The sequence below is a fragment of the Apis mellifera genome, linkage group LG6 (genome assembly GCF_003254395.2).
Source record: "Apis mellifera strain DH4 linkage group LG6, Amel_HAv3.1, whole genome shotgun sequence".
NCBI classification, from domain to species: domain Eukaryota; kingdom Metazoa; phylum Arthropoda; class Insecta; order Hymenoptera; family Apidae; genus Apis; species Apis mellifera.
The window spans coordinates 16,223,712-16,238,213 of NC_037643.1; the positions used below are offsets into that span (position 1 = coordinate 16,223,712).

At 32.8% G+C, this 14,502-nt stretch overlaps 1 protein-coding gene and 2 long non-coding RNA genes across 4 annotated transcripts in view; 2 read left to right on the forward strand and 1 right to left on the reverse strand.

Moving 5' to 3' along the window:
• LOC724442 (serine-rich adhesin for platelets) overlaps positions 1-14,502 on the reverse strand; it is a 97,545-nt gene that overhangs the window by 69,715 nt on the left and 13,328 nt on the right. Inside the window, exons 1-3 of one of the 2 annotated variants that reach the window (XM_016912683.2) lie at positions 13,373-13,996; positions 9,575-10,288; positions 7,479-8,206 (exon numbers count right to left, since the gene is read on the reverse strand). In XM_016912683.2, the coding sequence (XP_016768172.2) occupies positions 7,479-8,206; positions 9,575-10,288; positions 13,373-13,808 (1,878 nt within the window). In that variant the 5' untranslated portion in view covers positions 13,809-13,996. Of the gene's footprint in view, positions 1-7,478; positions 8,207-9,574; positions 10,289-13,372; positions 13,997-14,502 lie in introns of those variants that run through there. The other variant, XM_006570926.3, reaches the window with a different exon arrangement.
• On the forward strand, positions 10,374-12,002 carry LOC113218853. The gene is made up of 2 exons (XR_003304877.1): positions 10,374-11,012; positions 11,089-12,002. It is a non-coding gene; the product is annotated as an uncharacterized LOC113218853 (long non-coding RNA).
• Positions 13,618-14,446, forward strand: LOC113218852. Its single transcript, XR_003304875.1, has 2 exons — positions 13,618-13,705; positions 13,995-14,446. It is a non-coding gene; the product is annotated as an uncharacterized LOC113218852 (long non-coding RNA).

The following is a 14,502-nucleotide window of genomic DNA, read 5'->3' on the forward strand; positions in this document are numbered from 1 at the left end:
CAATAAAAAATTAAATACATAATGTATGATGCTCGTATCGTTATCTATGATCATTATTACCATACGATAATCTAGTATTTACATTTAGTATCTTATATTTTCATTTATTATGATTATTAACCAGTCACGTAAAAAATATTAGCTATTTAATATAAAAAAAAATTAAAATAATTTCTATCGATAATAAAATAAATAAAAATATATCCTTTCTAAAAAAAAAAAAAAATAATACACACGCGCGCGATTAATCATATATTATCCTCTAATACTCTTCAAATTAATTCTCTTTTCATACCCTTCTGGCATAACTTGGCATCAAATCATTGAGCAAACTCTCGGCAGTCTGTTGAAGATTTCGTAAAACAAAAACTTTGAAAATCATCTCATCATGTTAAGATGGCAAACATGCACGAATATTTATCTTACTTCACCATGTTACAAGCGTTTGGCGTTACCAACTTGCGCGACATAACCTCTCTCCTTGACTGAATTATATTTTTCCTTTTTAATTTATCGGCCCGTATTAAATGCCAAGACGTGTCTCGTAGAAACACACGGCCACGAAGAAACCGTATAAATTCGATCGATCGTCACCATTCGTACAATTGTATTCACTCTCGACATAAATTCTAATCCTAACCTCGATCGATCCGAGACACCATCCGTGTTAAGAGATTTTACACGTATCCAATTCTTTTTACTTTCGCACTGGATTATCGTCATTTATGATTTTATAATTCCCTCAATAATACGGTATACGATAACTTGGAAAGATTTAAAAGTTTCATAATCTTTTTCAACCTGGTAATAATACTTTTATTTAAAGTCTATGAAAACCATATATCTATAATTCATCATTGTTATTATTGGCACGTGTCATAAGCAAGAAGATAGTTAAGTATTTCATTTGTATACAAGGTAACAAATTAAGAGATACGATAGTGTCTGAATAAATAATGCGTGTAACTGTATATACAAATAGTACTTCCGTATCGTGTACGCTATACAGAGTGTCCAATTCGAATCTTTGCGCACAGTTATCTCCCGAATTATCCATATACGATTGTCATAAATTTTATCTAAGTGAATATATATATATTTCAAATTTTTTAAATCTAATGAACACAATTGTAAAGATTATAAATATATAAAAATTGTAATGCGTGTAATTGTATCACCAAGATATAATTTTCTTTGTAGACACAAAATGATAATAAATGTAATGTATCATTGGTTACATAATTATTTAATTATAGTTTTTGGAAAAAATAAAACTCTTGATGATAAATACAAAACATTCAAATGTAATTATACGTGATTATTATCTTGAAACGATGAAGTGTGATTCTAGTGACATCATAGTATAAAAAAAAAAAAAATAAATATTACAAAGAGATTTAATGACCATAACAAAAGCATGCTTAAAAAATTATCTCGCGCTCTTCGAGATAAAAATTTGTAAAGAAAAATATATAGAACTCGATCGAGACAAGGTGAGAAAAAAAGAAAGATAAAAGATTCATCGAGAGATAAAAATAAAACACTTATGGCGCCAGAACGAAATAAAAGAAAGGGGAAAGAGAGAGAAACAAAATCAATGCGAACATAAAATTCCAACAGGAATAAAAGGAACTAGAAATTGAACAAAACAAAATATACACGTGTCGTACGACACGGGGATACGAAATGGTCGTTCAACTTTCTATCACATAACCTCTCTTGCAATTTATACATCTAGTTATTAGTTTCATGGAAAGTGTACATTCATGTAAATCGCGATTCGTTTCATTCGCTATGCCGAGCTCGACTGTTTTGAATTAAGACCAGATCTAACGTCTAGATAGAAGACCACGTGAACAACATGATACAATAACGATTGTTATGAAATCAGAAGTAAATCAAAATTGGTGCTAGAGGAAAATCGATCAATATTTTGTAATATTTTAAAAAAACTTTTGAATAAAGAATTTATTAATGAAGAAAAAATAGATTTATATTTAAATATACATACATTATATATATACATGTTTTGTGTTTATTAAAAATATCAGAAACGAGTCAGAAATTCAAAAAGGAAATGTTGAGAGAAAGCCACTTTGATAAATATATTATTGACATAAAATGACACAACAATTATGAAGAGGGCATTTCAAAAGAACCAGCATTTCCAAAATTGTTTTCAAGGATGAGTAAAACATTGGCATTGGTGCATAGGATTCCAAGTATATACTTGAAAGGTGGCTACATTCAAGAATGAGGTACTTACATAGTAATTTTATCGCAAGGAGTTGGCGAACTTTATTGTTAAACCACGTGCACATTGCTGAATCGTTCGATACTGGGAACAAGGACGTACTTACAGCTTCCAGAAGGACGGATACAAGATGCCAACGAAAATAAACAACAAAGGATGCGAGTTGGAACTCTTTGGAAAAATAAAGAATGACTTGGCTAGTTTGAAAATTTATGTCAGAACTGTATCAGATTGTAAGTAAAATTAATTGCACCATAAAGTACAATATATATATAACATACATATATATTTTTACTACTGAGTTATTTGAAATTTAAATGATAAAATAAATTATAGATTGAAATAATAAAAATAAGGAATGATAAATAGTAAAACCGAATGAAATAATTTATTTCAGTTTGTTAATAATATATAAAAATACTTACATTTTTTCTTTTTATTTTTTATTTTACATAAGAAAATTCAAATGTAATTTTCTTAATCTTGATGCAATTTACTAACAGTTAATTGCTTGAACAACTAAAGGAACAGATAAGATTAATAAATAATCTTAATTAACACAAGAGATCTTTGTTAATATGATTTGTAAACAAAAGAGAATTTCTTGTAAAAAAAGAAAAAACTGTTAATTTTAAGGAATATTTTAAAGCAAATAAAGCTCTTAAATATTTTAAGAAATATAAAAGTAACTTTAGAAGATATTGTTAATTAATGGAAAGAAATAATGTTCAAAAATAGAACGACTCGAGTGTTAACTACATTTTTTTTAAATGAACGAATGAATGAATACATTACATTTAAATATTTTATGTGAATTGCTCTAATGAATTGACATTAAAAAAAAAAAAATATTTATTGATTGGCAAACACTCGTCAATTATGATGGATTATATTTTTAGAATCGTATGTATAATTTTATAAAATATTTAATAATTGTATTTTACAGTTGAAAAAAAATTATTATAATTAATTTTCTGTCAAGTTTCAGATTTCGATTATACTTATTATATTTTAATTTCTTTATATATGTATAATCTTTTTTAAATAAACTTTTAAAAAAAATTTATATTTAAAATTAAATTAAAATCAGCACTGAACTAATCAATGAAGTGTTAATATGTAATTATTGCACAATTACTTCCGATCAGTATCAAGTGAACTTCTAAGCAAAAAGAACGGATGTATCTCTAACAAATTATTCAAACAGATCATCAGATGACTATACGTTATCATCATTTGAATATTCTGATTATATGAATCGCGAATCATCGTCAAATTGAAAAAATTATTTAACGATAAATATTTCAAATCAATTAACATTACGTTACGTGTACCTAACCTCAAATTAAAATCATACGAAATAAATTATTCTTATTAATAAGAATTATTTATAATTATTATTCTAATTAATAGATTTTGAAAATCGTACATTTTAATTTATTTTATTTTATATTTTTAATTTAAAATATTAGAGAAATTGTTTGGAATACCTTATAATATCCATTAGTCCCGTGGAATTCCTCCGGACATCGATCTAGATACGGCACTAGAGAATATTTCCGAATTCGTCCCAATGACACTGTCATATTTTCATAGGTTAAAGAGAAAAATAATGCACTACCAAAGTTTTCAAATATTCATGACGCAAATACCGTGATCCTATCGAGATTTCATCGTCAGACTGACAGTGCTCGTGGGTGGTAGAGACCAAACAGATTCACTATCATTTGTTTCATATCTTTTCATTTTGTCGAGAAATCATATCGATAAATAATTTTCCCCAGAGAATTGTTGTAATACTCTCTTATCACACGTAAGATAATGCTTCGAATATATTCTATACATTTGTTCAAAAATTTGAAAAACATGTATAACCTAATCGTGACTTCAATATACATCATTCTTGTCTAATTGATAAACTCAATTGTTAATCTCAATTAAATGTTTCATTATCGTATATCATTCGATTACATAGAATTAATTACATTACATACCCATATATTTCTTTTCTTTATATTTTATTATCTTGTTACTTGTTGAATAGCAATATTTTGTAACTATAGGCAAAAAGAAAAAAAAAAATATGATTATTTCCATCACACAATATCAAGAAGGTTAAAAAAATTATTATACAATAACGATAATTAACGATTTGTACTCACTGATTATAATTTCATTACCTTTTAGAACATGGTAATAATATACAATTAATCACTTTGAACTCATGATTGTTTTATGGTTGCCTAATGAATAGAAGCAAAATATAATTTATTAGTTTCTAATAATTTCGCGGTAAACATGAAAGTGAAATTAATTAATTAATTACTTTTTTTTAACTTCTTTTTGTATTCTTTGATTAGAAAATGATTAAACGTGAAAAAAACATTTTATACGATAAGATATAAATATTATTGTTGTTTCCACGATTTACTTGAAAATGTCTATAAAATATATGAACTATATGTCATTAAAATGCAACGAGGAGTCAAAACAAAAGAATAAATTACCTTATTTACGGCGCTAACAAATTACACGATATTGGGATAGACGGTTTAAAATGTTCAATTAATTTTCATTTCAAATAATTTCGTAAAGATGGCAGCTAAGATACAATATATCGCGTCGCCATCTATCAACGAGTAGTGCAAATAATAGTATTATATCGAGGAGTGAACGTTTGATGATAAGAATGTATACCAACTTCCTTCCATCTCGAAGAAAAAATTAAAAACGTTGTAAATGATCCTCCTTATTATCGAAAATGTCGATGCAATAATTATTTAAACAAATACAAATAAAAAAAAAATGTTACTGACTAAAATAGACCAAGTATATAGAGTATGCAATTACTCAGTTCGAATGCCTATAGCGAACACGAAGCACGTGTAAAATTCTTTGTACTCTAAAACGGGCTTATGAGTCGTCAGACAGCCATGTTACGCAACAAAGAGTAAAATATCGCAAACAAATAAAACGCGTTTACTTCACTTAATTTTACTAATAGATTTTAACAAATCTTCATATAATACAAAGTCACACGATTAAAAATGTAATTATGCATTTATATTACACTTTTTTTTTTCAATATTCAATTAGCATTATCGATTTACTTTAAATACATTAATGTATACACTCGTTATGAATTTTCTTTCGCATTTTTTCATTTACTGACCTAATCTCTGCGCGTTATTCTAATTCAACGAACGATCCACGCACGGAAAGCATTCGTAAAGATCTTACGTGTCGAGGCATCCGTCATAACAGCCCTCAACGCATTGTAATTCGTCTTTCGACCGAATCGATAGAGCTTAAAAGAAGCCTTGTACCTAACCTCCCTCGCCTATGAAACATTAAAGTCACATATTGGGATCTGGGCCGGACGACATCACGAATTCAGGAATGCAAACCTTTGTGTCTTTAAAATTTCATATCGTTGAAGATTACAATTGTCACGTAAGAATTAATAACGATAATTCATTATTATTATTATTGAAAGTGAAATACTATTTTCTTTTTAATTTTATCTATTCACTGCAAAATATACTTTTTATCTAATCTTTAGCTGAATATCTAATATTTTAATATTGCATTGTAGCTTTTGCAATATATGCATATATATCAATCTCAACTTGACGTAAATTTTATTTATATGTCTGACGTAACAAATTTTATTATATGTTTTATTTTTATAAAAATCATATAAATCGATATATATGATCTCAACTTATTCGCTTCTTTTGAAGAAATATATTTATAAGATTACCTATAATTAAAATAAAAAGTTTGGAAATTTCTATATTTATTAACACTATTTTTAAAATATTTACCAATTATTTTAAATTATATAAATGTATAGAATATATCATTTTAAAAACAAGGTTTACTTTGCAAAATTTCGCAATCGAAGCAAATGTTTCCAGAAAAAAAAAAAAAGAAAAGGAAAGTTTCTTGCGATATTTCGCTTTGTATCCGTGCTTTATAACGATTGTTCGATATTTATAAAAGTCTGCTCTGTCGATTCACAAGCTCCTGTACTCTGAACATGAATTTTAAAGAAAGACATGATTTCATCGTTCGTTCAAAACGAATTTTTAAACTCGTTCCAAACAATTAACAATTTAAAAAAAAAGAAAAAGAAAGAAAGAAAATCGTACATCACAAAAAAAGAAAAAAATTGCTCGATGAGATCACGCGTAAAGAAAAAGAAGAACCAATCAATGATGGCATGCCAGTGATTGGTTGTTCGTGATGATTATAGTTAACGACCACACCTTGCTGATTGTAAACGATACTTTAAATGGTCACTCGGTTATCAACGAACGAATCCATTTTTACACATTTATTTAAAGATAACGATGTAAATAAAATAATATATTTTTCACGAAACTGTCTATTGTCTCTTTTTTTCTTTTTTTTTTTTCTTCCACCGGAAACGAATACTATTATTGCTATCGATCGTTTCCTGTCCAAACACAGGAAATTTAGTTGAAAATCGAGACTCGTAGGCGTATAATAATTTCCATATTGTTTACACGCTCCATAGCAACTCTATTTCGTATGAAATAAAAAAATTTCCCAGATTCGATAATTTAAATTCGAAATTTATTTATTTATTTATTTATTTTTTTTAAATTATTCCACCTGTGGGATGTTTTACGAAGATTGTAAAATAAAAGAAAATATAAGGCGAACAATCGTGTCGCAATCTGAAACTCTATCTTCCATTTCCGTCATCTGTCGCGATATTCTCGCGCGACCGTTCACTTTCGCAACGTTCAAGCGGCAAACGTTGTAAACAAATTTGCTAGATAGACTGCTTCTCCGCACCAATTAGTCAATTATTGTAATTAGACAACGTAACAAACGTCTCCTCTTACGAAAGGAGAATTCGTTAGACAAGTATTAAAACTTTATCAACGAATTATTAAATTAACAAAAAAAAAGAAAAAACAATGGCCAATCACGGAACAATTATCACGTATTTTATTCGTGATATAATCTTTCATCGACAAGAAAATACACTCGACGCCTTTTTGTTCGAAATTTCAGTTTCTTGTTCACGCTCGGTCGTCGCACGTAGCCATCGCTACGTAACGACCGAGTTATACGCTACGTGATCGGCCAATGCTTAAATGTTCGAAATTACCCAAAGAATCTGCCCGATTAACCAACACGTTCTATACCCTCAACGGATAATAAAAAGGATAACAGAAAACTTCCTTACCTTCCTCTTCCTCTCCTGGACGAAGTCCACTCTGCGAACCCACACCTCTTCGGTCGAGTCGTAGTCGAGGGTGCTGGAGCTGCTCGCCTGACTCTTCATCTCTATCAAACTGCTGTCGAAGAACCTTTTGTCGAAATGGGGGCTGGGGAGGGGACTCGTCCTGGAGAAGGTCATGCTGTTGGAGTACGTCGGCGGATCGGTTGCGGGGAAAGTCATCCCCGGCCCGGTCGTGTGCCTCCTCCTCAACGGGGGCTTGGTGCTCGACGTTGGCGAGGTGACCGTCGACGTCGTGAACCTGGACGACGCGGTGGTCGCGGGGATCGTCGTGGCCGTCGTAGTGGTAGTGGTCGTCGCCGCCGTAGTCGTCGACGTCGTCGACGTCATCGTGGTCGTCGGCGTGGCAGCCGTCGTCGACGTCGTCGACGTCGTCGTCAGCGTGGTAGCCGTCGACGACGCGGTCGTCGACGTTGTCAACGGTGCCGTCGACGTTGTCGACGACGCGGAGGCGACCGTGGAGGTAGCGGTTTGACTCTTCGACTCCGAGACGCTCGACCCGCTAGGATTCGATTTTTGATCGATCCTTTCCGAGCTCGATTTCTCGGAGGAAGATGGACTAGATGCTTTCGAGGAGGCGCTTTCGTTTCTGTCCTCGGATTCTTCCGTCTTCGTCGCGTCGTCCTTGTTGCTCTTTACGGCATCCTCGGCGCTCGACGAGTCCGCGTTTTTTGCTGGAACAAGAGAGAGAAAGAGCGCGCGAGTCAGACGAGGACCGCTGGCGACCGTTGACGCGCAATTCGAAACAAAGAGGCCGTTATTTCCTCGCCGCCTTCCATTCGGTCACGCTCGCCCTCTTCAAGGCTCTCTCGGTTATGCTAAACACACTGGCCTTAGATTTTGCGCGAAATCTGGCCACGCTCGTGTGCCAGATTTTATGTGACTCATTGTGTATATGAAAAAGAAAATGAATGCATTATTGAGAGAGTTACTAGTTTCGTATTCGTTTTCGATTGGAAGAAAAATTCGCGAGTGATTCCGTTCTAAATAAATTGTAAAAGTTTTTTCGGAGAAAATTCGGAGAAGAGATTCGAGGAATTTCAATTGTGTCGAACAAACTGTGCAAGCGCTCTATTACATCGTTACAAACGCGGAATATCATGGTTCCGGTGACACTCTATAAATAAACATCGACTGAATGAAATAACTGTTCGCATCTCTAGCTATATTCACGTGTTCCATAAGTCGCAAGCAACGTTCACATTGCACCAGCAGAGGTGAAAAATAAATCGAGCATAATACGATAAATTGCGACGATCGTTGCTTCGTTATTATTAATTTGGGATAAAAATTGTTGTTTTGTTGAATTTAAACGTGTCTTGGGCTCGAATTTCGAGGATGAACGGGGAAAGAGAGAAACGTTTCCCATTTAGGAAGATAATCGATAAATATAACGTATGAATATTGGCTAAGCGGATCTTGTATCTTTCTCGCGGTGTTGGCAAGTAGAAACGTTGCCAAACGGAACTAAACGAAGCTAAACCACTGGCCGTACTCTAATCTTAGCTCTCATTGAACTGAAGTGCGAGCTCCTGTTAATAGCTCTCTTCGCGCGATTTAATGCCCGAATAGCGTTTCGTAACGCGCCGCTTTTCTCGCAATCTTCCATACACATTCGCGGTGCACACGATCGAAACGAATCGATCCCGTTTTTTTTAAACCTACCGCTTATGCATATTTTTACGTATTTCAACGTACCGATAAACGGTATATTTTTTTTATCCATTCACGCTCGATTTATTCTTAAAAAAACTTTTTCTTCTATCTCTAACGATCAACAAGAATTCAATAACTTTTTTGCTCGATACCAATTAATAATTCAATTTGAATATATTATTTTTCAATTATTAAATTATCCAACAGAATGTATTTACGAGACTTCCATTACTAGGATTAAGTGATTAACGTTTTTTCTCACGGCAAAATATATCCGTCGATACATTTATCGGCATAAAATGGAAGAATTAATAAAATCTAATTGGAGTTTCGCTTCGATTTTATTCCTTGCTATTTTTACCAAAAAAAGTAGAAATCTTTCTTACCATCTTCGTTCTCGTATTCGTCCTCTTCCTTGCACTCGGACAATCTTCTGCCCCACGGATAAGGGCTATGGGTTTGATTCCTCGACGGTAACCTGTTCACGTGGGATAGGAAGTAATGATGAAAGAAACTGTCCACGCCGTCCGAATCCTCGCCGGAGGATTGAAGCATATCCTTGAGGGCGGCCAACGAGGTGATGGTGTTATAATTGATGGCCGAAATTAAATCGTCCTCGATGTCACTGTCGTCCGTTGTGTCGTCGTTCTTAGACGCTTGATCCTCTTTCTTCGCCTCGCTCGCGGCCGCCTTCGCGTGCTCGGCCTTGGAGGCTTCCGTCTTATCGTCCGAGCTCGTCTCGGACTCGTCGTCGGAGGTGCTCGTCGACGTCGCGCTGCTCGACGTATCCTCGTCCTTCTTCCCATCCGTTTTCTCGTCTTTGAGCTCGTCCTCGTCGGACCCTTTACACTCGTCCTCGTCATCCTCGTCCTCTTGGGACACGGCCTTTGATAATTTATTCGAAGCCTCGTCATTCTGACTGATATTCTCCAAGTTCTTCAAATTTTTCAACGCCTCCTGCTCCCCCAAATCCTTACTTATTTTCACCTCACTGTCCACCTGGCCCGTCATTTTATCCTTACGATGCTGATTATTGGCAGTCACATCGCACTCGTCCGATTCGTTCTGCTTGTCGCCACCGGAACTCTCCATCGAGGTATCTGAAAAGATTTTTCCATTTTTTATTCCAAAATTTCCCAATTTTTCTCAATAAAATTTTTTAAAAAATTGTCTCAAAAATTCGATAGAATTAATTGTTTTATAAAAATTGATCGAGACGAGAAAAAAAATTCTTTCGTGAATCGAGATTTTTATCCACGAATACTTTTTTCCCCTAGAATAGGGGAGAAGCTTCTTTATATTTCAATAAAGGAAATTATTAACGCGTTCCCGTTTGCACAAGTCTTTTTCACTCTGCTGGACACGTGCGTCGTAACAAGACGATTTTTTTTAAAATTACGTCAGCAAGAATTACGTTAAAATTAGAAAGAAAGAAAAAAATTTGTGAAATTTCCTCGAACGAATATCACGCTTCCGCTTTTTCAGACAGGTGCGTGCGCATGCGCCTGTGAAAGGTTTCCCTCGAAAACGACGGTTAACGAAGGTGGCGTTCGCTATTCATACTCCTCCTTTCTTGAAACGTTCACTTTTGTCTCGCTTTTTCTGGAAGGGAGATGGGTGATAGAAGAACCATCTTGCGAAGTGGATTTATAACGCGATGATAACTAGGACACCGAAAAAAGAGATAAAAATAACTCGCCAATCGATTAATTAATTATTCTCTAATAATAATGGCCGCAAGTTGACGCGTCGAGCTGTACTTATTACTCCCTTCATGTGGAACGTAGATGTTTATAATTATTCTTGCACGCTTCTTACTAAAAGGTGAGCGAAGATAATTTGATTTGACAAGATATTATTCGAAAGAAAAAAAATAATAATAAAATTATTATTACCACAGATATTTCAATATTTTTTTTTTAATTGAAATTAATGGAATACAATTAATGGCGAGGTATATAAATCATATAAATCATATAATGAGCAACGTAATGGGAAATATAAATATTTTTTAATTAAGAGACTATGCCCACCATTTTAAACCCGCTTGCTTTGAAGCAAGTTTAAATGAGAAACGGAAAAAAAAAAAAAAAAAAAAAAAGAATCTCGAGAAATATCGCGACAATGTGTGAAACGAATAAAATCTTAACCTAATCATCCTCCTATTCATTCGTAAGAAACGCGTCCTTCCTCTTATTGACATCAACAACATTTATACTTGTGTTGAAAAATTGTTTGAGAAACTTGCATTCATTCTTTCTACGAATATTTTTCCATCGAGTGAAATTTTATTTTGAAACAATAACATCAGATATACATTATTTTCTTTCAATAAACAACACGTATATATATCTTCTTTTCCTAACCTCAAAATCGTAAATATTACGACAAGTGGGGAAAAACTTAATTTGATCTACTGAAAATAGAATTATAATAATAATAATAATAATAAAAAAGTAGGATTCAATAATGAAAATTGATGAATCAAATCTCTTTTCATTTTTAATTTCCGTTTCTATTTCGTATACGTATCACCGTTTACCGTTTCAAATCTTAAGGTTAGGGGAAAAAAACAAAAATGGCTGGTGACCTGGATAATTTAATTGATTAAATTCAATCAGTGGGCAAACGAAACTTTGAATTCAAATTCTAATCCAATCGATTGGTTCTATCTTTCTCCTCTCCTTCTTTTCATTTTTCTTTGACGAACACTTATACACTACATCTCTATAGAATAAATTTACCGTATATTTAGATTCGACTGGCCGAGCGTGATGAACGTAAAAATTAATGATAAAGTGTGAATAGTGAAAATTATTTGTTAAATATTTTTTTTTCTTCCCCTCCCCTTCTTTTTTTTTTTTTAAACGAAAAATAATTCTTTGTTTCATTCGTGAACGCGTCACTGGCGCATTGCGGTAAGTACGCCCTCTATTTCGTAACCGTGGAAACGTTTGTCTGTATAGCATGCAAGTTCTGTTATAGATGCGTATCATACAGCAACCTGGTCCTCTACTATACCCGGCGGGAAGAGCAAGTAAAATACGGTATAACAAACAAAAAATATATACACTATATATTGTAGTTAACGACTAATTATTTTCGTTGGCGAACTTTCACATATTTTTGTACCGATCGATGGTTAAAGAGAGAAAGAGAGAAAAAAAAAAAAGAAAAAAAAAACAAAATATAAAGCAACAGTTACAGTTTACAGTTCGTTTATAGTTTGTGTTTTATAATGTTTTCAAAAAATTATAACCAGTAGAATACCGATAAGTTATTAAAAAAAAATCGGATTTTATCACGTGTGAGGTTATATTTACGAACTTCGATAGCAATTGAATGTGATCTCGAATAAAACTTGTGACGAATTAATTCCAATTTGAAATAAAGTTCGTTATATAATAGCAATTATAACTATTGTTGGTTCAAAATTTCTTTTTTTTTAATTAACAATTGTCGCGAACTATTTTATATTTATATCATAATTCTATTGAAATAAAAATGCAAACGCCAATGTATATTTAGATATTAACATTTAACCATGAAAAACTTTTGTCGAACGATTAAAGATGCAATCATCGTGTAAGATGAGGAAATACGATATCGATAAAGGTCAGTTTACAGAGTATTACTGCTAATACAGCAACAGGTATGGTTTGCTCAATAACAAAGTTGCTTGTTTCCCGAGATATAAATTAAATTTCGTTTAACGAATCTAATCGAATATAATAAAAGGCAAAAAAATTTGAATAGGCAAACAATCGTAATCCCCTTGAACAAGGTTACGTTGGAATAATTTTATCTACCAAATTTAATGGGCAAGGTGATAGATAATGTTTGCAAAGCAAACGTAATACCACCGATAAGATAAATAACTTTCGAGCTAGTGTATATATCAATGTAAATGCAACAAAATCATAGTTCATCGGAGATGTCTACAAGTACTTTAAATTACAGATAATCTACAGTGATCGATCGAGTGGAAACGAAATAAAAGTAGAAAAATAAAACAATTAATAATACGCATAATAATAATGATAATAACAATAACAATAATAATAATAATAGTAATAAAAGTATAGATTTCGATTAATTCACTAACTATAAAAAAAAAAAAAAAAATAAAATGTTCCGTTACCGAATTAATTTTTTTATGTCACAAGTTGCAGAATAAAATTTACCGGAAGAGAAGGAACAGCGTCGTTTAACACGATCTTGACAGGAGTAATGTAAAGTGACGGTGATATGGGCGGACATATATCGCGGGAATATACGTAAATCTTTGGCAATATGCCAAACTCGTTTCGCGAATACTTGTTTACCGCGTGCTACGTAGTGACGTAAAACTCTATTGGGTTGGTAGACCGATCCGGAACATGTGACGATCCTCTCCACACACACATACACACATACATATATGTAGATCTCGCTAGTGTCTAGTTTCTTTCTCGCTAGTCTTAAAATGACCGAAGTCGAGACGATCCAAATCGAGCTTAGCACGAGACACAACGATGGTATATATATATATATATTGGGCGACGGACGATCGAAAAAATTAATTTTTGTTTTTATATACTTGGAGAATGCACATTTTTCTCGACTCGACCTAAATTTCATAACAATGATTCATCGGTACACGAGTCGAATCAATAACGTCTTTTAACGAGCATAAAAATAATTAATCCGTTAATTCGTTTGAAAATGAACGACAAAAATATTTTGGATAAGTTTCTTGAATCGTATGATTCGAATTATATCCAACCAAACGAGATATTCAAGGTAATCGAATTATTTTGTTTATAGGTTATAATTCGTCCTGATTCTTCGCGTCGGCCGTGTAACGTGACCGTGTAGTATCGTTCTTTCGAGCAAACGTTCGTGGAACGAAGAAAAGCGTACAGATTCGAGTATCGACGTGGGATGAGACATCGAACGAATGTATACCTTGTCGCAAGTGTTTGCAATCGTATCACGTATGACGAAACATTTACACGTGTGTATGTGTGTGTGCGTGCGTAACATGGAAGACAAATTCGAAATACGACTTTCGTGCAAACGAATGAAATTTTATTGAAAATATTGAAATTTCGAAATTTTGTTATATTTAATGGATAAATTCGTAATGAAAAATTGCAAAAATTTTGTAATCGACGGAAATTCGAATAACTCGGCAAGGAAGAGAGATTTTATCGATAAAGTTAATTTCGCTCTTTTCATCGTATCCGTCAAAAGTGTTAATTAAATTATTTCTTTAATTGAAAAAAAAAAAAAGATTTTAAAATATTTTTGTTTGAGATTTCTCAAATGGATT